General features: G+C 37.2%; 1 protein-coding gene across 1 annotated transcript; it reads right to left on the bottom strand.

The window, feature by feature from the left end:
- Positions 1-13923: 13923 nt before the first annotated feature.
- LOC145124079 (putative alpha,alpha-trehalose-phosphate synthase [UDP-forming] 11) lies at positions 13924-17191 on the bottom strand. Its single transcript, XM_079059300.1, has 3 exons — positions 14942-17191; positions 14544-14817; positions 13924-14454 (listed from the first exon to the last, which is right to left on the bottom strand). Exons 1-3 carry the CDS (start codon positions 16960-16962, stop codon positions 14152-14154), a joined length of 2598 nt encoding a protein of 865 aa, XP_078915426.1. The 5' UTR covers positions 16963-17191; the 3' UTR covers positions 13924-14151.
- Positions 17192-18697: the final 1506 nt, after the last annotated feature.

The raw sequence follows: 18697 nt of genomic DNA, 5'->3' as shown, positions 1-18697 counted from the left end.
ATTTAAGAATTATGCAAGAATGAATTTGTTGATTGGCATTTTGGGTAGATGTTAGAGGTGATGAATCCATTTATTTTTATACATTTGTGACTTTCTCCTTGTTAGTGATGTCTATAATGATAGATTAGTCAAAACCTTTCAATTGTATTTATTCTTTAAATTTATTTTTTTATCTCCTATTTTACGAAACAGGAAACTCATGTAAGTGATTTTATATAAGCATATGTGTAAAAAGAACATATTTCAATTAGGTCTTTCATTTCTACCGTAACTAGTTATTTCGATTTTACACTGACGACTTTAACAAAAATCATCGCTAAACTAGTCTATGTAATAGGATGATGTTTTCTTTCAGCACAAGCATTCTGCTAAGGAGTATATGGACAAGATAATATGTGATGGGTGCAAGTTTGTAAAAATAGAGAGCGAACATGACCACTTACAAATTTCATCATATTTTTAAACCTTGAGTTTGTATGAAGATTTGGTTTATAAAAATGTGACAAAAGCGTTGAGAATGTCAAAAAGATCATACTTTAATTTCAAAGTATAAAACCATGAAACCTGGATAAGTCATCAACAAAAATAACATAGTATCGATACCCATCCGTAGAAGTAGCCGGAGAGGGACCGCACAAGTCACAATGTACCAAATCCAAAACATGATAAGCACGTTTTAAATTAAGGTTAAATGGAAAAAGTTTGATCTTGCATAATTGACATGATGAGTAAACACTAGGATTTGGCAAAAGAGAAGTAACAGATACGCAACCCAATTTATTCAATAATGTAATATTGTCAAATGAAACATACCCAAAATGACTATTCTCTCAAACTTTCTCAAATGAGAAACATGTGATCAGATAACAAGACATCAATCGGATTATCTGTTGTTAGTTTACTGACAGAAAGCAAACTTTCTCTCAATTGTGGAACCACAAGAACATCAAGCAAATTAATGTGAGGAGACATAATTGAAGAACCAACATAATATATAGATGAGATAATGCCATTGCCAATAATCATTACCAGAGTAGGTGGAAGCCGAGTCCAACTTTGAAGAAGACGGTTTCATTTGTGTCCTTACCCTTGTATCAACAAACCAATTTGGTGAGGACTCTGAGAGATTGCACTGAGCTTGTAAAAGCATGTGTTAAGTATACATCTAGGTTGGCTGGATGACGAGCAAAGGTGTGAAAATCGGGAAATTGATTTGCATAATGGCCATCATTAGGACATATTTAACCATGGGGGGACGCTGACCACGACCACATCCTTTTGAAGAACCCCCATGAGTAAAGGAGCGACCACGACCCTAAGTAACGCTTTGAACTTTCTTCCAAACTCAGCAACAAACCCTTCTGAATTTGGCGAAGAGAACCTCCTAGGGTGTGCATTCTTTCAATCAATTTATGGTTGTAGGCAGCCTCAAGAGCGGACCACACAAAATGAGAGGTCTTGTGACCTAGAGTTTTAGCCATTGCCTCTTTTGAAAAATAATGGTTTAATCAAGATGAGAGCATGTTGGTCAATGACTAACCATGACAGATAAGTCAGATTAGAATATATGATGAGTCGACAACAATAATGGTGGGTGATAGTGCTTGAATCGAGTCATCAACATGTGCAAGGAGATTCTGATAGGATAGTAAGGGCATAACTTTCTTCTTCCATACGATATAGTTGGAAATGGAGAGTTTAATAGTAAGTAGATAAGAATGGTAGATGGTGGAAGAGGATACTCAGGTTTCTCAGTTCCGGTAATGGCTGATCTATGAAGCATGAGTGAGAAGAGTAGGGATGGACATGATGTTTTAGGCTAATACCGTATTAGGGTTTTTAGAAAATCACTTGAACTTGTGAGGTGTGTATTAATCCTTTAAATAATACAACAGTACAATGCCAAAGATAAGAAAATAACAATCTTTCCTTACATATAGGGTATACAAAATCAGTTCCTTATCTAATAATGATTCTATAAAATCATTCCAATTGGTTTTTCATCTCTATTCTCAGCGTGCTCAAATTTTTCCCAAGCCTTGGACGTTCAAGTTAGCTTTGTTAAGAATGTTTAGCCTCGTTTGATAAGCCAACTATTTTCTCATAAAGAGAACGATGTGAGAGAATATATATATATATATATATATATATATATATATATATATATATATATATATACACACACACAATATCATAAGTTAAACTATTGCAAACACCGTTAGAAAGAGGTAGCAGAGAGAACTGTGGGATTGTAACACCCAGTTTTCACTCTTTAGTAGGATTTAATATATATCGGTGGTTTGTAAAATTAGAAGTAGAAATATATAATTTTTTAGCCAAAGTAATCATCATAAACATGTAGAAAATGTCGATACGATTACTAGGCTTTCGGGTCGAAGTTCTGCCTACTCAATTTCCTGGTTTTCGCTAGAAACTTTGTAAGTTAAGCTACACCTACTAGGATTTTAGGGTAACTTATAATTAAGTTTATAGTCGTTATTAGGAACCTATAAGTATCAGATTAGTCATTAATTACAGTTAAATAATCTGATTGGTATACTTACGGGAGAGGTGTCTAGAATGGTCACGTTGGTTTTGTTGTTGGATTTCAGAAAAACTATATGCCAAAATGGTCATGCCTCCTAACTGTCATGCTTGGATGATACTTATTTGATAGCCACGAAAGTATATTTGGAATTAGTGAATGATCTATCTTTTACCAGATTGCCATAGATATTAATAAGATATACTATTATAGGTTAATACTTAACAGGCGCATTACCCGATAGTTGGATCGTTAGAAGGATAGTTGTTAAACGTCTAAATAATTGTGAAGGTGAGTTATCTCACTATACTATGTATTAAAATATATATCCATGTATGTCAGGACATAAGATCTAGTCGAGTAGAGCCAATAGTATAGCTTCTATGTGCATGTACTAATAGAGTCAAATGTGTAGTATCTATGTGTGTAAATATTGTTATATTTAAGTTGTTCAGTACGGCTAAGTAGGTGTTGCCGGCGAAACAGCAACAGGTCGAGAGCTTATAGACTCGAGTGCTGACAATAAAATGGAAAGTAGGTCATAAGTCAGGATACATATATTATAGGTGGATTAGCGCAAGTTTGTGAGCCAATTGGTGGATTGGCGAAAGGTCGTGAGCCATTGCTTGTATACATGTATATGTATTGTGATATATGGTATCTTGGGAAACTCACTAAGCTCTGTGCTTACCTAATTGAATACAAATGTTTTCAGGAAACTCTTCGAATCACAAGAAGGGAAAGGATCGACTGTATACACGTGCATTCATATCATGTTTTCCACATATTGTAATTATACTCTGATATATTTGAATGAATAAAAATGAAAATTTTTGGGGTTGAAAATTAGGATGTTACAAGTTGGTATCAGAGCCTTGGCTTGAGAGAAGTAGATGAACATTAGTGTGAATCCAGTCTCAAACTAAGGATATGAGTAATTAATAAATCTTCTTAGAAAAATAATAATACAAGGAATGCGATGCAACAGTCAGAAGGGGCTTAGAAAGAAAAGTGATTCCCAAAATATCCATCGTTGTTATATATGTTGATATATGAACTGTTAGAAATGCATGATAGTATGTAGATTAGGGATCTTTTCAAGAATTGTCTATTAGAATTGCTTGATAGTTATGATGCTTTATAGCCTAGGGGTTTGCTTGTTAATTGTTTCTTAGAATCTATACTGATTTTAATTAGTTATTTGACAAATACATTAGGTTGCATGCTCCCAAAATTAAATAGTCTTAGATTTCCTGATTTGGCACTATTACGCATCTCTCGTTTGAGTCCAACCGTTCTAGTGTTGGATCTTTCAGTCACGGGCTATTTGATTTTAGAGGCATGTAATCGTATTCGTCAAATAAATAGTTAATATCTGTAGGATTTTTTCTCGGAAAATAGCAGTGGAAGGAATCCTAGAAGAAAAATCAAGGAACGTGAGTGATTAGGCCCTTGTAACACTGTGTGTGAAAAGGCCTATCGATAAATGAGAATGGTGAATTGGAAACCTTAGGGAAATTCTTGGATCTGGTATGTATAGGTGTGGAAGGTAGTATGAGCTCGTACTACTGGAAACACAGGATCCATAAATGGACTAGGAAAAGCCACAAAGTTACTAAGGAACTTGAAAGGATTCGAATATCATTTTGGAGTTAGTTTGATGAATTTGTGTTAACCTATTCCCGTTACACCTTCAGTATGGTGATAATCACTAGAGCAAGCGGTTCGAGTTCTGGATTGAAAGTTTCATGACTGAGCATGACTGATATACGCTATTGGATAGAGACAGCGGTGCCAGAATAAGTAAGAGAGATGATTCCAGAAATGTTCAGAACTATTAAGACTAAAGTGATAGCCCTGTTTGATGAACGGAACGTTGTCGTTGCTAGTACTGTTGCTGCTACATCCACTGATGTTGTTGCTGTTGCAACCCCCTCTGGACAAAAGGAAATGCTCTATCGAGAGTTCAATAACACCATCCTGATTTTGATGGTGTTAGGGATCCAATTGCTCCCATGAGATGGATCTTGAGTGTGGTAGGATGTTGTTACACTTGTGCTTGTCCGGTAACCCTGAAATTCAAATGTGCTTGTCTGGTAACCCTGAATTCCATAGATCTTCTATGTCTAGGAGCAAAGGACTGGTGAAACTTTGTCACTAAGAACTATTCACCTGTTGAGAAGAGCATAGTGACTTGGAAACAGTTTGTTCAGACGTTCAATGAAGAGTATGTTCCACCAGTAGAGAGTGAGCGACTCGCTCAAGAATATCTGCCACTCAAATAGACCACTAAATCGGTGACAGAGATCACCAAAATGTTCACCGAGAGGGCCATGTTTTTCCCAGAGTATGAATCTTTAGAACAAGTGAAAATGTCTCGGTACTTGAGTATGCTCAAGATTGATATCAGGAAGTTTGTATCAAAAAATCGATACACGACCTTAGCAGAGATACAGGAGCATGCCAGGAAAAGAGAAGTTGAGTAAGAAACTCAGCGAAAGGAAAAGAGGCAGACTCCATATCCGTCTCAGCCAACAGCCAAAAGATTCAAGCACGACAAATCAAGTTATAGCGGACAGAGGGGTTAGTGTAACAAGTGTGGGAAGACCCGCGAGGGATTTTGTCGTGATTTGATATGTTACAAGTGTTGAAAAAAGGGACATTACAGCCGAGACTGTAAGCATGCAGCACATATTTGTTTCTACTGCAACCAGATGGGTCACATCAAGGTCGAATGTCCTCTTCTGAACCCTACATGCGTAATACAAGCTCTAGCACCTACGACTTTAAGGATAAATGATGGACAACAAGGTAGAGTTGAATCTTCAAGGGCCAAGGGGAGAGCCTTACAGCTCATGGCAAAGGAAGCCAAGGAGACGTCAGATGTCGTATCTAGTTGTTCTTTTGATCGAGGAAAAGCTTTGGCATGAATATGCTCCCATCGGAGGAAATTAATAGTGTTTTCAGAATTTTTCTAAGATCCTCTGTTATATGTAATAAATGTATGCCAGTGATATTCTAATAAAGATGGGATGTTAAAATAATGTTGTTAGTAGTAAGATAGCAATGCCCTCCTGTAATATTTAGTTATACGTGTGCGTTAGTGCGTTTCCAAACAATGTGTGTTTGTCACGACCTTCTCTTGTTTTGGTCGTACTATGCAAGGAGATTACTTGTAGTGAATACAAGTAATAATACGACGATGGGAATATTGAAAGTCATTGGATATGAAAATCATGACTTTCTTCGAAGTCAAAAGGAGCTACAAATCATATATGCTGAGCCAGCTTGGACCTGATGGGTTATAAGTAGTAGCAGATGATGGGTCGCACCCAAGTAGGGGAGAACCGACCCTTAAGGCAAAAGTGCGAAGGGCAATTCGACTTGCGGTTTTGATGTCAAATCCCAGGAGAATTGCGACACTAGTATAAGAAGGTTAATGGTTCGATTTCGTGGTGTGGATAAAAGAAGAAGGAAGTCTTCTGCAAGAATACCCATGGGTTATAAGTTTCTCGATGTGAATCTCAAGTAATAGTAACACCTTCATCCCAAGTGTTAGGTAGAATCCAGGAAGTTGACCAAATTCCTAGGTACGGATCAGACAGCCAAGGGAACCCGAAAGGTTCGTACCCTCAAGGATGTAGGATTTATCCTTGCATCATAAGAGCTACTAGACAAAGAATTCAGTAGGTTGCATACTTCGCCAATAGAAAGCGTCAAGTGTTAAAGATTCAGCTTTAGAGACACTTCTTCAGTTTAAATGATGTTATAGCCTCAAAGATTTAAGTAGTAGAGATCTCCTAGGATCAATAAATATCAAGGAAGGGTGATTGACTAGGTTCTTTCAGGATAATGGGATAATGGTTGTGAGTCGTCAATACCACCGACGAGTTGATCATAAGTCTTCAGGCCCAATGGGTATGTTGACAAGAGCGATCTGGCATCGTCACCCCAGTAGCTGGATAGTATCACGATGTGTCGTGAACAGGCATAGGAACGGATTACTAGAGAAATAATCGTACCTTGATATTGGTAAGATAGTTAAAGCCTTTCCAAAAGGACTATTTGTGACTTAGTGTGACATCCCCATTTTTACAGCCAGAAAATACCGATTTCGTTTATGCTTTTATAATAAAATCAGAGTAATCTTTCAAGGAAAAGTGTTGTGGAATTTGTTCCCAAAACAAAATATGATAAAATTTTATCAAATTATTTCTTAAAGAAATGTATTTTCATTACGAGACCAAAAGCATAAAGAAAACATTATAGGCCACAAAACAAAATTGGCCTCAAAACATTATAGGCCTTACAACATTCCATTTATTTTCTACTGGCCTAAAATCCATAACCTCTCGTCAAGTCATCCAACTATGCTTTTGCCACTACCTGTAATACAAGAAATTGAGTGGGTCAGGCTGGGGAGCCTGGTAAGCATATAGGGTTTTCAACCCACAATAAATAAGTTTATTATTTTCAACAATCATTAAACCCGATTACCCATTCCCGTTATCCTCACCTTACGTCCCTAAAGCATCTATTATAAGGGACCTATCCTAAGGAATTTCATCGGGATGAACATTACTGCTAAGGGGATTCCTCAGCCATAAGTGTCCGTAAGGTAACCATGGGGGGGGGGGGGGGGGATGAAGTACACCGGTGAACACATCATTCACAAACACCTACAGGTTGCGAGCCTGCTTACGTTCCACTGGACTTCCTAGAAAAGTTTGTGGTCGTCATCCATACTCTGCTAGATGACTGGATCAACGTCAACATCGAGGCCTCTCATCATTTTATTTCATCATACACCAACTATTTCATCTACCCATGTTTTACCCAACATATTTGTAGATATAAAATGCATATACAGTTCAGATCTGGAAAACAAAGTTTAAATCTTTCATACAGCATAGATCTCAAAGTATAAAACATACATATACAGTTTAGATCTGAAAAGTTTAGATCTGAAGTAAGAAAGTCTAGATCTGAAGGAAAAAGGTTCAGATCTGGAAGAAAAGTTTAGATCTGAAAGATAAAGTCTATATCTGAAGGAAAAAGTTCAGATCTGAAAAGAAAGAGGTATAGATCTTTCATCCAGCAAACATCTCAGGTAAACAGACAACATTTATATATACACATAGCACGTAATTTATATAAAATACTTCATATCTATGTGTAAGATGAAAGTGACTATACACTCACCTTATATGGAGTGATTCGGATAACACTTCGCTTCTTAAAACAATCTTCTTTGACGAAACCGGGAAGTTTGCTTGAAAACCGGGCTCCGCTGGAGCTGCGTTTCCGAGCCGAAAAGCTCTTTTTCTCAGAGCCTTCGGGAGCTCCGGGGCTTCCTTCGGGTGCTAGGAGGTTTTCCTAGACTTTAGGGGGGTTTAGGGGCTAGAGAGAGTGTGTAGAGAGAGAAAGATATGAAGAAATGAGCAAAAATCTCGGCAGCCCTCGCACCTTTTTATAGGCCGAGGCCTCGGAGTACGTTGGGCGTACCCTCGCAAGTACGCTGCGCGTAAGGGGCACGTGTCGCTCTTCACATGGTGCTACGTGGTTCACTTCGGTCCGCAATAAAAGTCAGAACACGGGGCGTATGGTCCTCGTACGCGGAGCAGACCTCGGACGCAAGGCGTCCTTCAGACTACGAGGGGCGTAGCCTCGCATCCAGCTCGCATTTCTCTCTCTCGACTTCTAAAATTCATAACTTTCGCATACCAGTTCCATTTTCGACGTTATTTATATCCACGCGTAGGCGGTACCGTACTCTACGACTTTCGTTTAGACTTCGTCGGCTAATTCTCGACCGATTTTAAATTTATATTCTTTAACAGACCGGGACAATAAAGCCTGTTAAAATTTCATAACTTCTTCATCCGACGTCCGTTTTCGTGTGTCTTTTTACCGTTGAACTACTATTAATGATACATTCGATTCTCGTTTAGGTTGTGTCGGCCAAAAATGGATCAATTTATTATTCTAACTCCGGGCTGCATACTGTTAAGCTGGAACATAGAAAAATCATAACTTCCTCATACGAAGTCAGATTTGGGCGTTCTTTTTATGCATGCTCTCGGTTTAACGAACACTACGACTTTCTTTTATATCACTAGGGCTATAAAGTCCTCTATCGTAAATTCACTATTTACGTCACACAGTGTCATGTTGGTTCTGTCGCGAAACTTCGACAGGCCATAACTTCTTCGTTATAACTCGGATTTCGGCGTTCTTTATATCTCCGGAATCCTTGTCACGACCACTACAACTTTCTTTATCGATATCGGGCTTATCCAACATTTTATTTTTTATGCTTGTTTTTATCCTTTGTTTATTATATTATTATAAACAATTAATAAGCACTCAAAAGCACATAGTTCATATAATATTCAAGTAATTCATCATTATTACTTTAAAACGAGTTACAATGGTTGACCTAGACTATTACATCATCATTAATGTTTAGCCCAGAAACACGGGCGTTACACATAGTATTTTATAATCTAGTAGGATGAAATATGAGCAAGCTTTATGATGAGTTTGTTACCAATATTAGAGTATTGGTTCTAGAGTTTTCAAACCAGTAAACCCGTTATAGTAGTTTTGGTTCAGCTTCAAGATGTTATAATACCTAAACTAGGTAGATAAACTACTTGCAATCAAGATTCGTGTGTGTTTTAAAGGAGATGTCATAATCGTTTTTGGAGGCATACCTTGGAAAGTGGATTCCGTTAGGATGTCGTAGATAAATTTCCCTAATTAATCACTGATTAACAAATCGAATGTTATAGGAACAAATCGACATTACATGTCTAAAGGTGATCGTTCGTCGTAGATTATAAATTCTAGAAGTCCAGACCAACGAATTCCTCGTTTCGAAAGACTTCGCACGGATTTGGGATTACATATAAGGTAGAAAACGAAGTTCTATGGGGAAAATTGATGCGGAAATATCAGACAAATCACGAGTTGATCTCGATAACACCAATAAGATGACGTCTAGGTGCTCTAGGAGTAGGATTTCGGGGATGAAATCTTTGTATGTGAGGGAGAGTTGTAACACCCTATTTTCAATCTTCAATAGGATTTAATATAAATCGTTGGTTTATAAAATTAGAAGTAGAAATATATTACTTTTTAGCCAAATTAATCATCATAAACATGTAGAAAACGTCAATACGATTTTCGTAGATATATAGAATTCCTGAATCTGACTTCGTATGAAGAAGTTACAATTCTTCGAAGTTTTGCGTTTAGCCCTATATAGCTAAGCGCGTCGTAGAATACGAATCGGAGATAGATTGCCTATTAGCCAAAGTAATATAAACGAAAGTCGGTGTACTCGTAAAAGCGAAAGTGTGTATATAGAGAACGTCCAAATTTGACTTCATTTTAGGAAGTTATGATTTTTCAAAGTTTCAGCGCAACAATGTGGGCACAGAAATCGAAATTCAAATCAGTGGCTTGTTAGCCAAAATAATCTAAACGATAGTTGAAGATCTCGTTAATATGAACCCGTCGATATAGAAGGAGGCGATGTGGACCAACAGCGAGGCGACACGTGGTGAAATCTGAGAGGGGTCAGCACCATCAATAGCCGTGGCACGCCCTTTAGAAGGCGCATCGCACCCCACCTAATTTTATTGAGCTCAATTTCAGCCATTTCTTCTCACCACTTTCTCCATCAAACACTCCCCTCCTGTTTGTTCCGACCTTTCTGGACTTCTAGGTCTTTTTAATGGGGCTCTGGAGTATCTAGGAGCCCAACAAATAGGAGCTTTCAGATCGGAGTTCTGACCGTTCAATTTCCCGGTTTTCGCTAGAAACTCTGTAAGTTAAGCTATGCTCACTAGGTTTTTAATTAAGTTTATAACTGTTATTAGGAACCTATAAATACCAGATTAGTCATTAATTCCAGTTAAATATTTTGATTGGTCTACTTATGAGAGAGGTGTCTAGAATAGTCACGTTGGTTTGGTTGTTGGATTTCAGAAAAGCTATATGTTGAAATGGTCCTATCTCCCAACTGTCCTGCCTGACTAATCCTTATTTGATAGCCATGAAAGTATATTTGGAATGAGTGAATGATCTATCTTTTACCAGATTAACATAGATATTAATAAGTTATAGTATTATAGGTTAATACTTAATAGACGCGTTACCCGCCAGTTGGATCGGCAGAAGGATAGTTGTTAAACGTTTGAATAATTGTCTAGGTGAATTATCTCATTGTACTATGTATTACAATATATATATATATATATATATATATATATATATATATATATATATATATATATATATATATATCCATGTATGTTAGGACTTAAGAGCTAGTAGATTTGAATGTGTAGTATTCATGTGTGTAAATGTTGTTGTATTTAAGTTGTTCAGTATAGCTAAGTAGGGGTTGTCGGGAGCTTATAGACCCAGGTGTTGACCATGAAATGGCAAGTAGGCCGTAAGTCTAGATACACATATTATTGGTGGATCGGCGAAACGTTGTGAGCCAATTGGTGGATCGGAAAAAGGTCCTAAGTCATTGCTTGTATGCATGTGCATGTATTGTGATATATGGTATCTTGGGGAACTTACTAAGCTTCGTGCTTACCCAGTTGAATAAAAATGTTTTTCAGGAAACTCTTCAGATCGCAAAAAGGGCAAAGCTCGAGTGTACACACGCGCATTCACATCATGTTTTTTGCATATTGTAATTATACTCTGATATATTTGAAATAATAAAAATGCAAAATTTTTGGTTGAAAGTGTGATGTTACAGGGATGATTGGTGGAATTAAGCCCACCACAATCCATCTGTATATACCAAATAACAATGCATAAATAACCAAAAATACCTCGAAAATATAGTCGTTACAAAGGTAAATGGCAATTAACCGATTTACTCGTTTACTTCTTTTACCTCTCTAAGCTCTTGGTTATTACACTTTCTTGATAAGGAAAAAAGTTAACATTATATATAAGCGTATAATCTACAAATTCCACCTATACTACAACTTCCTTTCTATATTGTAATCATTACACTCTTTACTCCTCATAATTTATCATGGATACAAGAATCCTAATTCATTACCCCTACAAGTTACATACCTTTAAGTCATAAAAAAACTAAACAGTAAAAGACATAAAACCTAGTAAATTTTATAACATTCAATCTAAGTATTTTGATATCATTCTCTTACTCACATCCTCAGGTCAATCCCTTAAGGTCAACACCACATCATTATAATCTCCCAAGTTCGAATTTCCATCCAACATTATTGGTGGAAGGAATTAATCGCATGTAGAATGACATATTTGATGAGATGGTTTCAAGATTACAAGCAACTCAAAATATGAATAAGATGAGTATATGGATGCATGAAAACAAAGTGTGAAGAAAAGTAGACTAGATCATGAAAAGTAGTCTTGTGGTTCTATACATCCCATAACATTTTTGGACGTTAAGATGCCCAACAAGTGAGAAATTTACATTGCTAGCCGTCCTTGTTGTCCCTTCAGCCGTCCTACTCTATTTTGGGGCATTTACAAGAAAAAAATCACACAATTATGCCACTAGTCATCCCAAGGTGAAAGTTGGACGGTTTCTTAATGGTTTGAGATGTTTTTTAAGTCAAAATGGTGAACTAAAGCATGCCTAAACACACCAAGTTAACCTACATAAACACACCAAGTTAACCCTACATTTTGACAAACTTTTCAAGTTGAGGTTGGAATTTGAGAAAGATTAATAACAGCTTTCAATAAGTACACTACTACAAGAACAACCAGACTACCTTCACCTTCTATTCTTAACGATGTTGGTGCTAGTAGATTGATGATGTCCGCTTTGTAGAGAATTTGTGGTTGTGCTCGAGTTTGGTTAACTTGTCATGGGGCATGGTAGGTCTGACAATCGTGTCGTGTTCGGGTTGGCGTGTCGCGGGTTGGCGGGTTGGCGGGTCAAAATATGTCAACCCAAACACGACCCATTTAAATATACAGGTCAAGGGTTGGCGGGTCACGAGTTGGCGGGTTTGGAACATAAACCCATATATGACCCACCAACCCATTTATTTATACGGGTTCACAAGTTGGCGGGTTCGTGGGTCAGATTTGGGTTCGTAGGTCCAAATTTTAGATATTTAAGTCTTAAACATCCAAATAAAAATTACAAACATTCATAGAAACATGTTACAGACTTAGTCTTATAGGTTACGACTTATGACCTTAGACCATCCACCACGAGTAATAATGTCAAAACAATCAAATGGTCTATGAATAAATGGTATATATTATATAATACTTATTAAATATTAAAATTTGATACATAAATACATTTAAAAATATAATAATTTTTTTATTAAGAATATAAATGGGTTGGCGGGTCAACCCGTTTATTTTTTGAAAAACCCATATATGACCCGTTTAATAAACAGGTTGGCGGGTTGGCGGGTTAGCGGGTTGGCGGGTTGAAAAACTCAACCCAAACCCATTTATTTCGTGTCGTGTCACGGGTCGTGTCGCGTGTCGTGTCGAGAATTGCCAGCCCTAGGGCATGATGAGTTTGTGTTGCACACTTGGCACATCTTGTTACTTCCCAAATAATTATTGAAAATTATGGATATATTTACAAGAAGGGTATTGGTGAAATGTTCCTCCAAATACACATGTATGTTCTTGTATTCTTGAAAGATTTCTTTAAGCCTTTTCTCATCGGCTAAAATGTCTTCTTAAATCTAAGCACTTTTCATTTACTCAACATAACTTAGGAATTATGTATTTTATTAAGGGGGAATCTATTATGTCATGTCCTAGGTGATAACGTATCTTAATCTGCAAAATTCGGCCAATATATCATAATAGATAAACATCACCACAAGTCATGTCTTTGATATAACAATATAATACATGATGCATCGATTTCAAACCACCAACCTTGCAAAAGACGTACGTGTATATATCATCAATAATTTGTCATATTCACAATATATCGACAAACAAGGAAATCTTGAACTTAACGCATAATTTAAATTTATAACGAGAAAGATAGGCACCAACTATATCCGAATAGGATTAGTTGTTCTACCTGAATTAATTTTGTCGACTTTATTCTATTCCCATTAGTTGACTTTATCGTAAGCCTTCATCTTTTTTTATTCTAATTTAATTGACTCATGTGGGTTGGATTTCTTGTTTCCTAGAACTTTACTAATTTTGATTAAACCAAGGTTGACCAAGTCAAAGTACTCATCATCCACGGCATATCCAATTGCGTCAAACACGGATCTTATGAAATTACATGATAAAAACCGAACACTACACGTTTTTCAGTTTTTTAGAAATGAATTTTGACCAAATATTAAAAAAACAAATACTTAATCTAAAGGAAATTTGGTATAAAAAAACATGTATGTAAGCCCCTATGTACAAAGGATGTATATCAGCTGGTAAATCCATTTTCCGCAACCAAAACGATCAAATCCAGATGAATCATGTATCATGTATCGACCAATATGTCAAAAACCATATATTGTTTTGGATTAGATTATTCTAGTTTCGGAAATAAGATTTACCACGATCTAAAGTCATTCTGTCTACCAAATCTAGGTCCGAGTTTCAACATGGAACCTAGTACTTTCTGCTACATGGGTCGATACAGCTTCGAGCCCATGTAGCATCTTGATGACATCTACTGTGTCATCAAGATAATATTTTGCCATACTGGGCTTTTGACCCACTGTGCAAGCAAATACTTCCGCAATCCCATTCGCAACCGAACTCCCAATTTTCTCAAACATGTCCTCGTCTGATTGGTCATCACCGATGCACAACACAAAGTCGAGTGGTCTCCCGTTATTTTTCATTGTTGTCACGAGGCGATCTAACACCACTCCCTTGCTTACACCCTGTAAAAATCGATTATAAACAAAAGTAAGATTTTGTAATAAAGAAATAAATAAATGAAAATACATTGTTGTTTCTATTTTCTTTTTACCTGAGGGTTAACCTCAACGATTTGTTGGCCTCGTTTAACAACTACCGGCTCGTTGGCGAGAACACTTTCTAGATGATCTAGCAACTCTTTAGCTTGCCATGCCCCGAAATCCGGATCCGCTTCTTGATGATGCCAAACTAACGCGCTTTCTTTTTGTTCGATAAAAGCACCGTCGGTTGCCTCAGTGTAATGCTCCATCACCGGTAACGCCACCTTCTTCCACCCCACATCCACCGTTAACTCACAAGATTCCCATTCCGAGTCCCCGCTCCACCTACATAAAATTGAATATCAACACCAAAAAAATTTTAAGCAAAAAAAATGACATAGTACACTGGTCTAGCAGACTGGTTTCCAGTAAACCAGTCTGCCAGACCAGCCTAGTACATTACACATACCTAGTAAGATAACCATGTTCCGCTGATAAACCAAGTTTCTTACACGAATCAAACCATTTGCTTAACGAATCCTTCCCACGACCACTCACAATGAACACAACATTTTTCGGATCACTCGATAGCGCGTTCAAGATCGAAATAACTTCTTTACTCGGCGTTTTATCGATCAAACTTTGCGGCATCAATGTCCCATCATAATCAACCAAAATCAACCGACTATTCGTCTTCTTATACGCCGACACAATATGTTCGACCGATAATTTCCTAAAAGTGGGCCCCAAAGCCACAACCCGAAACTGTAACCCAAACCCAACCCCCCAACACCGTTTGTGAAAATGCTCCTTACAAGCTCGCACAAGATCTTGATCAAAACTACGCGCCCAATACGCAACATCATGAGAACTAACGTATTTAAAATGCTTCTCGTGTCTCATTTCTTTTTCCTTATCCGGCATTTTGATAGCCAAATACATCGCCTCGGTGACCGAATCGATGTCCCACGGGTTGACCCGGATTGCCCCGCTTAAAGATGGTGAACACCCGATGAACTCCGAGACTATGATTACACTCTTTTTAGGTTTAGGGTTTGATTCGGGTTCATTGGGTTCTAACACGCGATCCAAATCCGGATTACTTTGTCTAGAAACCGTGTACTTATACGGGATCAAATTCATCCCATCTCGAACCGCATTGACCACCACACATTCGGCTATTGCAAAGTACGCAACTTTCTCATGGGTCGAACCCGAACCATTGACCAATACGATTGGCTCGAACCCGTCTTTTGTGAACTTGCGGTTAACCTCACGAGCCACGTTTCGCATCTCGGTTTCGACTTCTTGGATGTCTTGACCACGGCTACGAGCCGGGTTCAAGATTTGGATTAGAACCACTGAGCCACGTAAGGTGGGGTAGTCTTCTAAGAGCTTGCCAAATGCTAAGAATTTTAGACTAATCCCTTTGAACATGTCCATATCATCGACACCCACAACCACAATTTTACCGTTGTATTTCTGCTTTAATTCAAGAACTTTCGTGGCAGTTTCTGGTGATGATTTTACCGATTCGATTTCACCCATGTGGATTCCGACTGGTAAAATCTTGATGCTTATTGTTCTACCATAATATTCGAGACCAATGTAGCCTCTTTTTGATTTGTAATCGAGACCCAACATTCTGCTACAACATGAAAGGAAATGGCGAGCGTAATCGAATGTATGGAAACCGATTAAATCACAGTTGAGAAGTGCCCGGAGAATTTCGTCTCGGACGGGTAAAGTCCGGTAAATTTCTGACGATGGAAATGGGCTGTGCAAGAAAAACCCGACCCGGATTCGGTGAAATCGTTTTCTCAAGAAAGTAGGCATCACCATGAGATGATAATCATGGATCCAGACGTAATCCTCATCTGGGTTGATAACTTCCATAACTTTATCTGCAAAAACTTTATTCGCAGATACGTAGGCCCGCCATGCGACCCGATCGAATCGGACCCCTTGGGTTCGGGTCACGGGTAACATGTAATGAAACAAAGGCCATAGGTAATGTTTACAGAATCCATGGTAGAATTTATTCTGGATTTCTAACGATAAAAAAGTGGGAACGCACCGGAATTTTTCCAACAAAATTTGAGCGACTTCTTCTTGCTCCGACGGGTGAACATCGACGGGTAAAGATCCGACATAAACGCATTCGGTATCGGGTTCTAACCCGGATTTGAGTTGAAGCACGAGTGAATCCGGGTTGTATTGAAATACCCATTTGTTGGTTTCCGTTTCGAACCGAGCTTTCACCGGTAACTGATTGGCAACCACGATCCGACGGCCGGCGGTGGGAGACGAAACAGCATCTGGAAACCGATCCGTTTCATTTCTGTTCCGGTTATCGATTCCGCCATTGTCATCTTCTTCAAACTCCGATAGAATTCCGTGAACTGTCATGATTCTGGGGATCCGAGGGCGATCGCTTACACAAGAATAATCATCGAGATTGAGCAGATTGAAAGACGATCTAGACAACATTATACGGGGAAATCAGAGATACCAAGATGAAAAATTGAGAGCAGATAAACGGATGATTTCGTTATAAGTGGGTATTACAAAGTTGGGAGTGGATTGATTGAAGATAAATGGGGAAAATGGAAGTGAATCTCATCAGAAATTTCGATGATTTGGGGATGGAGAAGAAGAAGGTGGTAGAGAGGATAAGAACGAAGAAGTAGAGAGACCGACTTTAGTTGGCTAAATCAATTAAAACCTATAAATAGAAATAATAATATTATTGTTAAGTGTGAAAACCTTTCATGTTGTATACAGTTGCGTTATTAAATAATTGTTCATAATGTTTACTTTTTTTATAAAATTATAAATGAGAATTTTTTAGTTTATCTGACAAAATATATATTTTAATGATTTGTATAATCGATGTAAAGATTTTGTGTCATAAATTAATTTTAATAGAAAAAATTTACCTTATAAAATATATTAAAAACGAATCGTTTCTATTTTGTTTTCGAAAATTTAGATGAATCGCATATAGTTTTTTTTTTCTTTTTTCTTTTTTTCAATTTGTAGGTGATTTTGTTTGTAAGAAGGTTTTATTTAGCATATCGTATATTATTGGTAGCAAGTTTTTTTACAAAAACTAAAGAGTTCAATTTGTATTAGAATCGGAACTTTTATACAATAGTTATGAGATTAGAAATTTTTTTAATCAAATAGTTTTATGCCGATATTTGTAATTGCTGAGGGTCTTTATCGAAAGATAATTTCAATCGTCACGTTAAAAGTTAAAACAAAGTGTTTTTCTTTGTTCTACATACCAATTATTTTGGACACAAATTTTGTAACCATGCATGCATATTCATAAAGATAATACTTATTTAGAAGTTCAAACAATTTCCATATCCTGTCCACAATAAACCTCATTTACATATATGGGTGAAGGATCATAGTGGCACCTCCCATAAATAACACAATTTTAGCATTTTCTTTTATATATAAAAAACGACTTGTTTGTGTTTGTAATATATTTAGGGCACATATAATTCGATTTCATAGAAAATAAATGTTATTTATATCATATCGATTCTTTAGGGATTTGGATCATAGATAGAAACTACATGTCATCACCAGTGGCGGACGCAGACTGTTTTAGTAGGGGTGTCCCTCGTACTTCAAGCGAGTGCGCCTAAAAAAAAAAAATTACACTGCGTGCCGGAAATTGAGCAGTAGCCCGGGACCCCAAATGCCCCACTAAGGTCCGTCACTGCTCATCATACAACTATATTCCTAAAAAAACAGGATTGTATTTTCCACGCTTCTTTGTAGTTTACATAACATGGTTCTTAGGGAGAGGGAGTCATTTCCTCTTAACTCATTTCCACAACAGCTTTTATTCTCTTTATTATTCATCTTTCTCAACCAATAACATATTAAAATTCTATATTTTTCAACCACTCAATTAAAAAAAATACAAAGCAACTAAGGTACAAATCTTAAAACACATGGTAAAAGAGAAAAATGAGAGAGAGAAAGTAGAGAAAGAGGGTGAAGCGGATTAGTGAAACCAATTAAACAACCTACCACTTTCAACCCTCATAACCAACTGAAAATGGAGTAATATCTTGGAGGTACAGCGGTAGCTCTATTTGCTAATTAAAACTTGTACCTTAGTTTTTTAATTGAGTCGGTTAAAAAAGATAGGGTTTTCGTATGTTATGTGTTAGGAAAGATGAAGAAAAAAAATTTTATATAG

This window comes from Lactuca virosa, chromosome 7 (genome assembly GCF_052849685.1).
Source record: "Lactuca virosa cultivar CGN04683 chromosome 7, Lactuca_virosa_CGN04683_v6, whole genome shotgun sequence".
Taxonomy (NCBI): domain Eukaryota; kingdom Viridiplantae; phylum Streptophyta; class Magnoliopsida; order Asterales; family Asteraceae; genus Lactuca; species Lactuca virosa.
This window is presented reverse-complemented; position numbering and strand designations above follow the sequence as displayed.

Bases quoted from the DNA above. Each gene is read 5' to 3' on its own strand.
- LOC145124079 (XM_079059300.1), bottom strand. From the start codon at position 16,962: ATGTTGTCTAGATCGTCTTTCAATCTGCTCAATCTCGATGATTATTCT. The intron at 14,818-14,941 runs GTATGTGTAATG...AATTTTATGTAG, and splicing joins GAACATGGTTATCTTACTAG to GTGGAGCGGGGACTCGGAAT. The intron at 14,455-14,543 runs GTAAAAAGAAAA...CGATTTTTACAG, and splicing joins TCGTTGAGGTTAACCCTCAG to GGTGTAAGCAAGGGAGTGGT.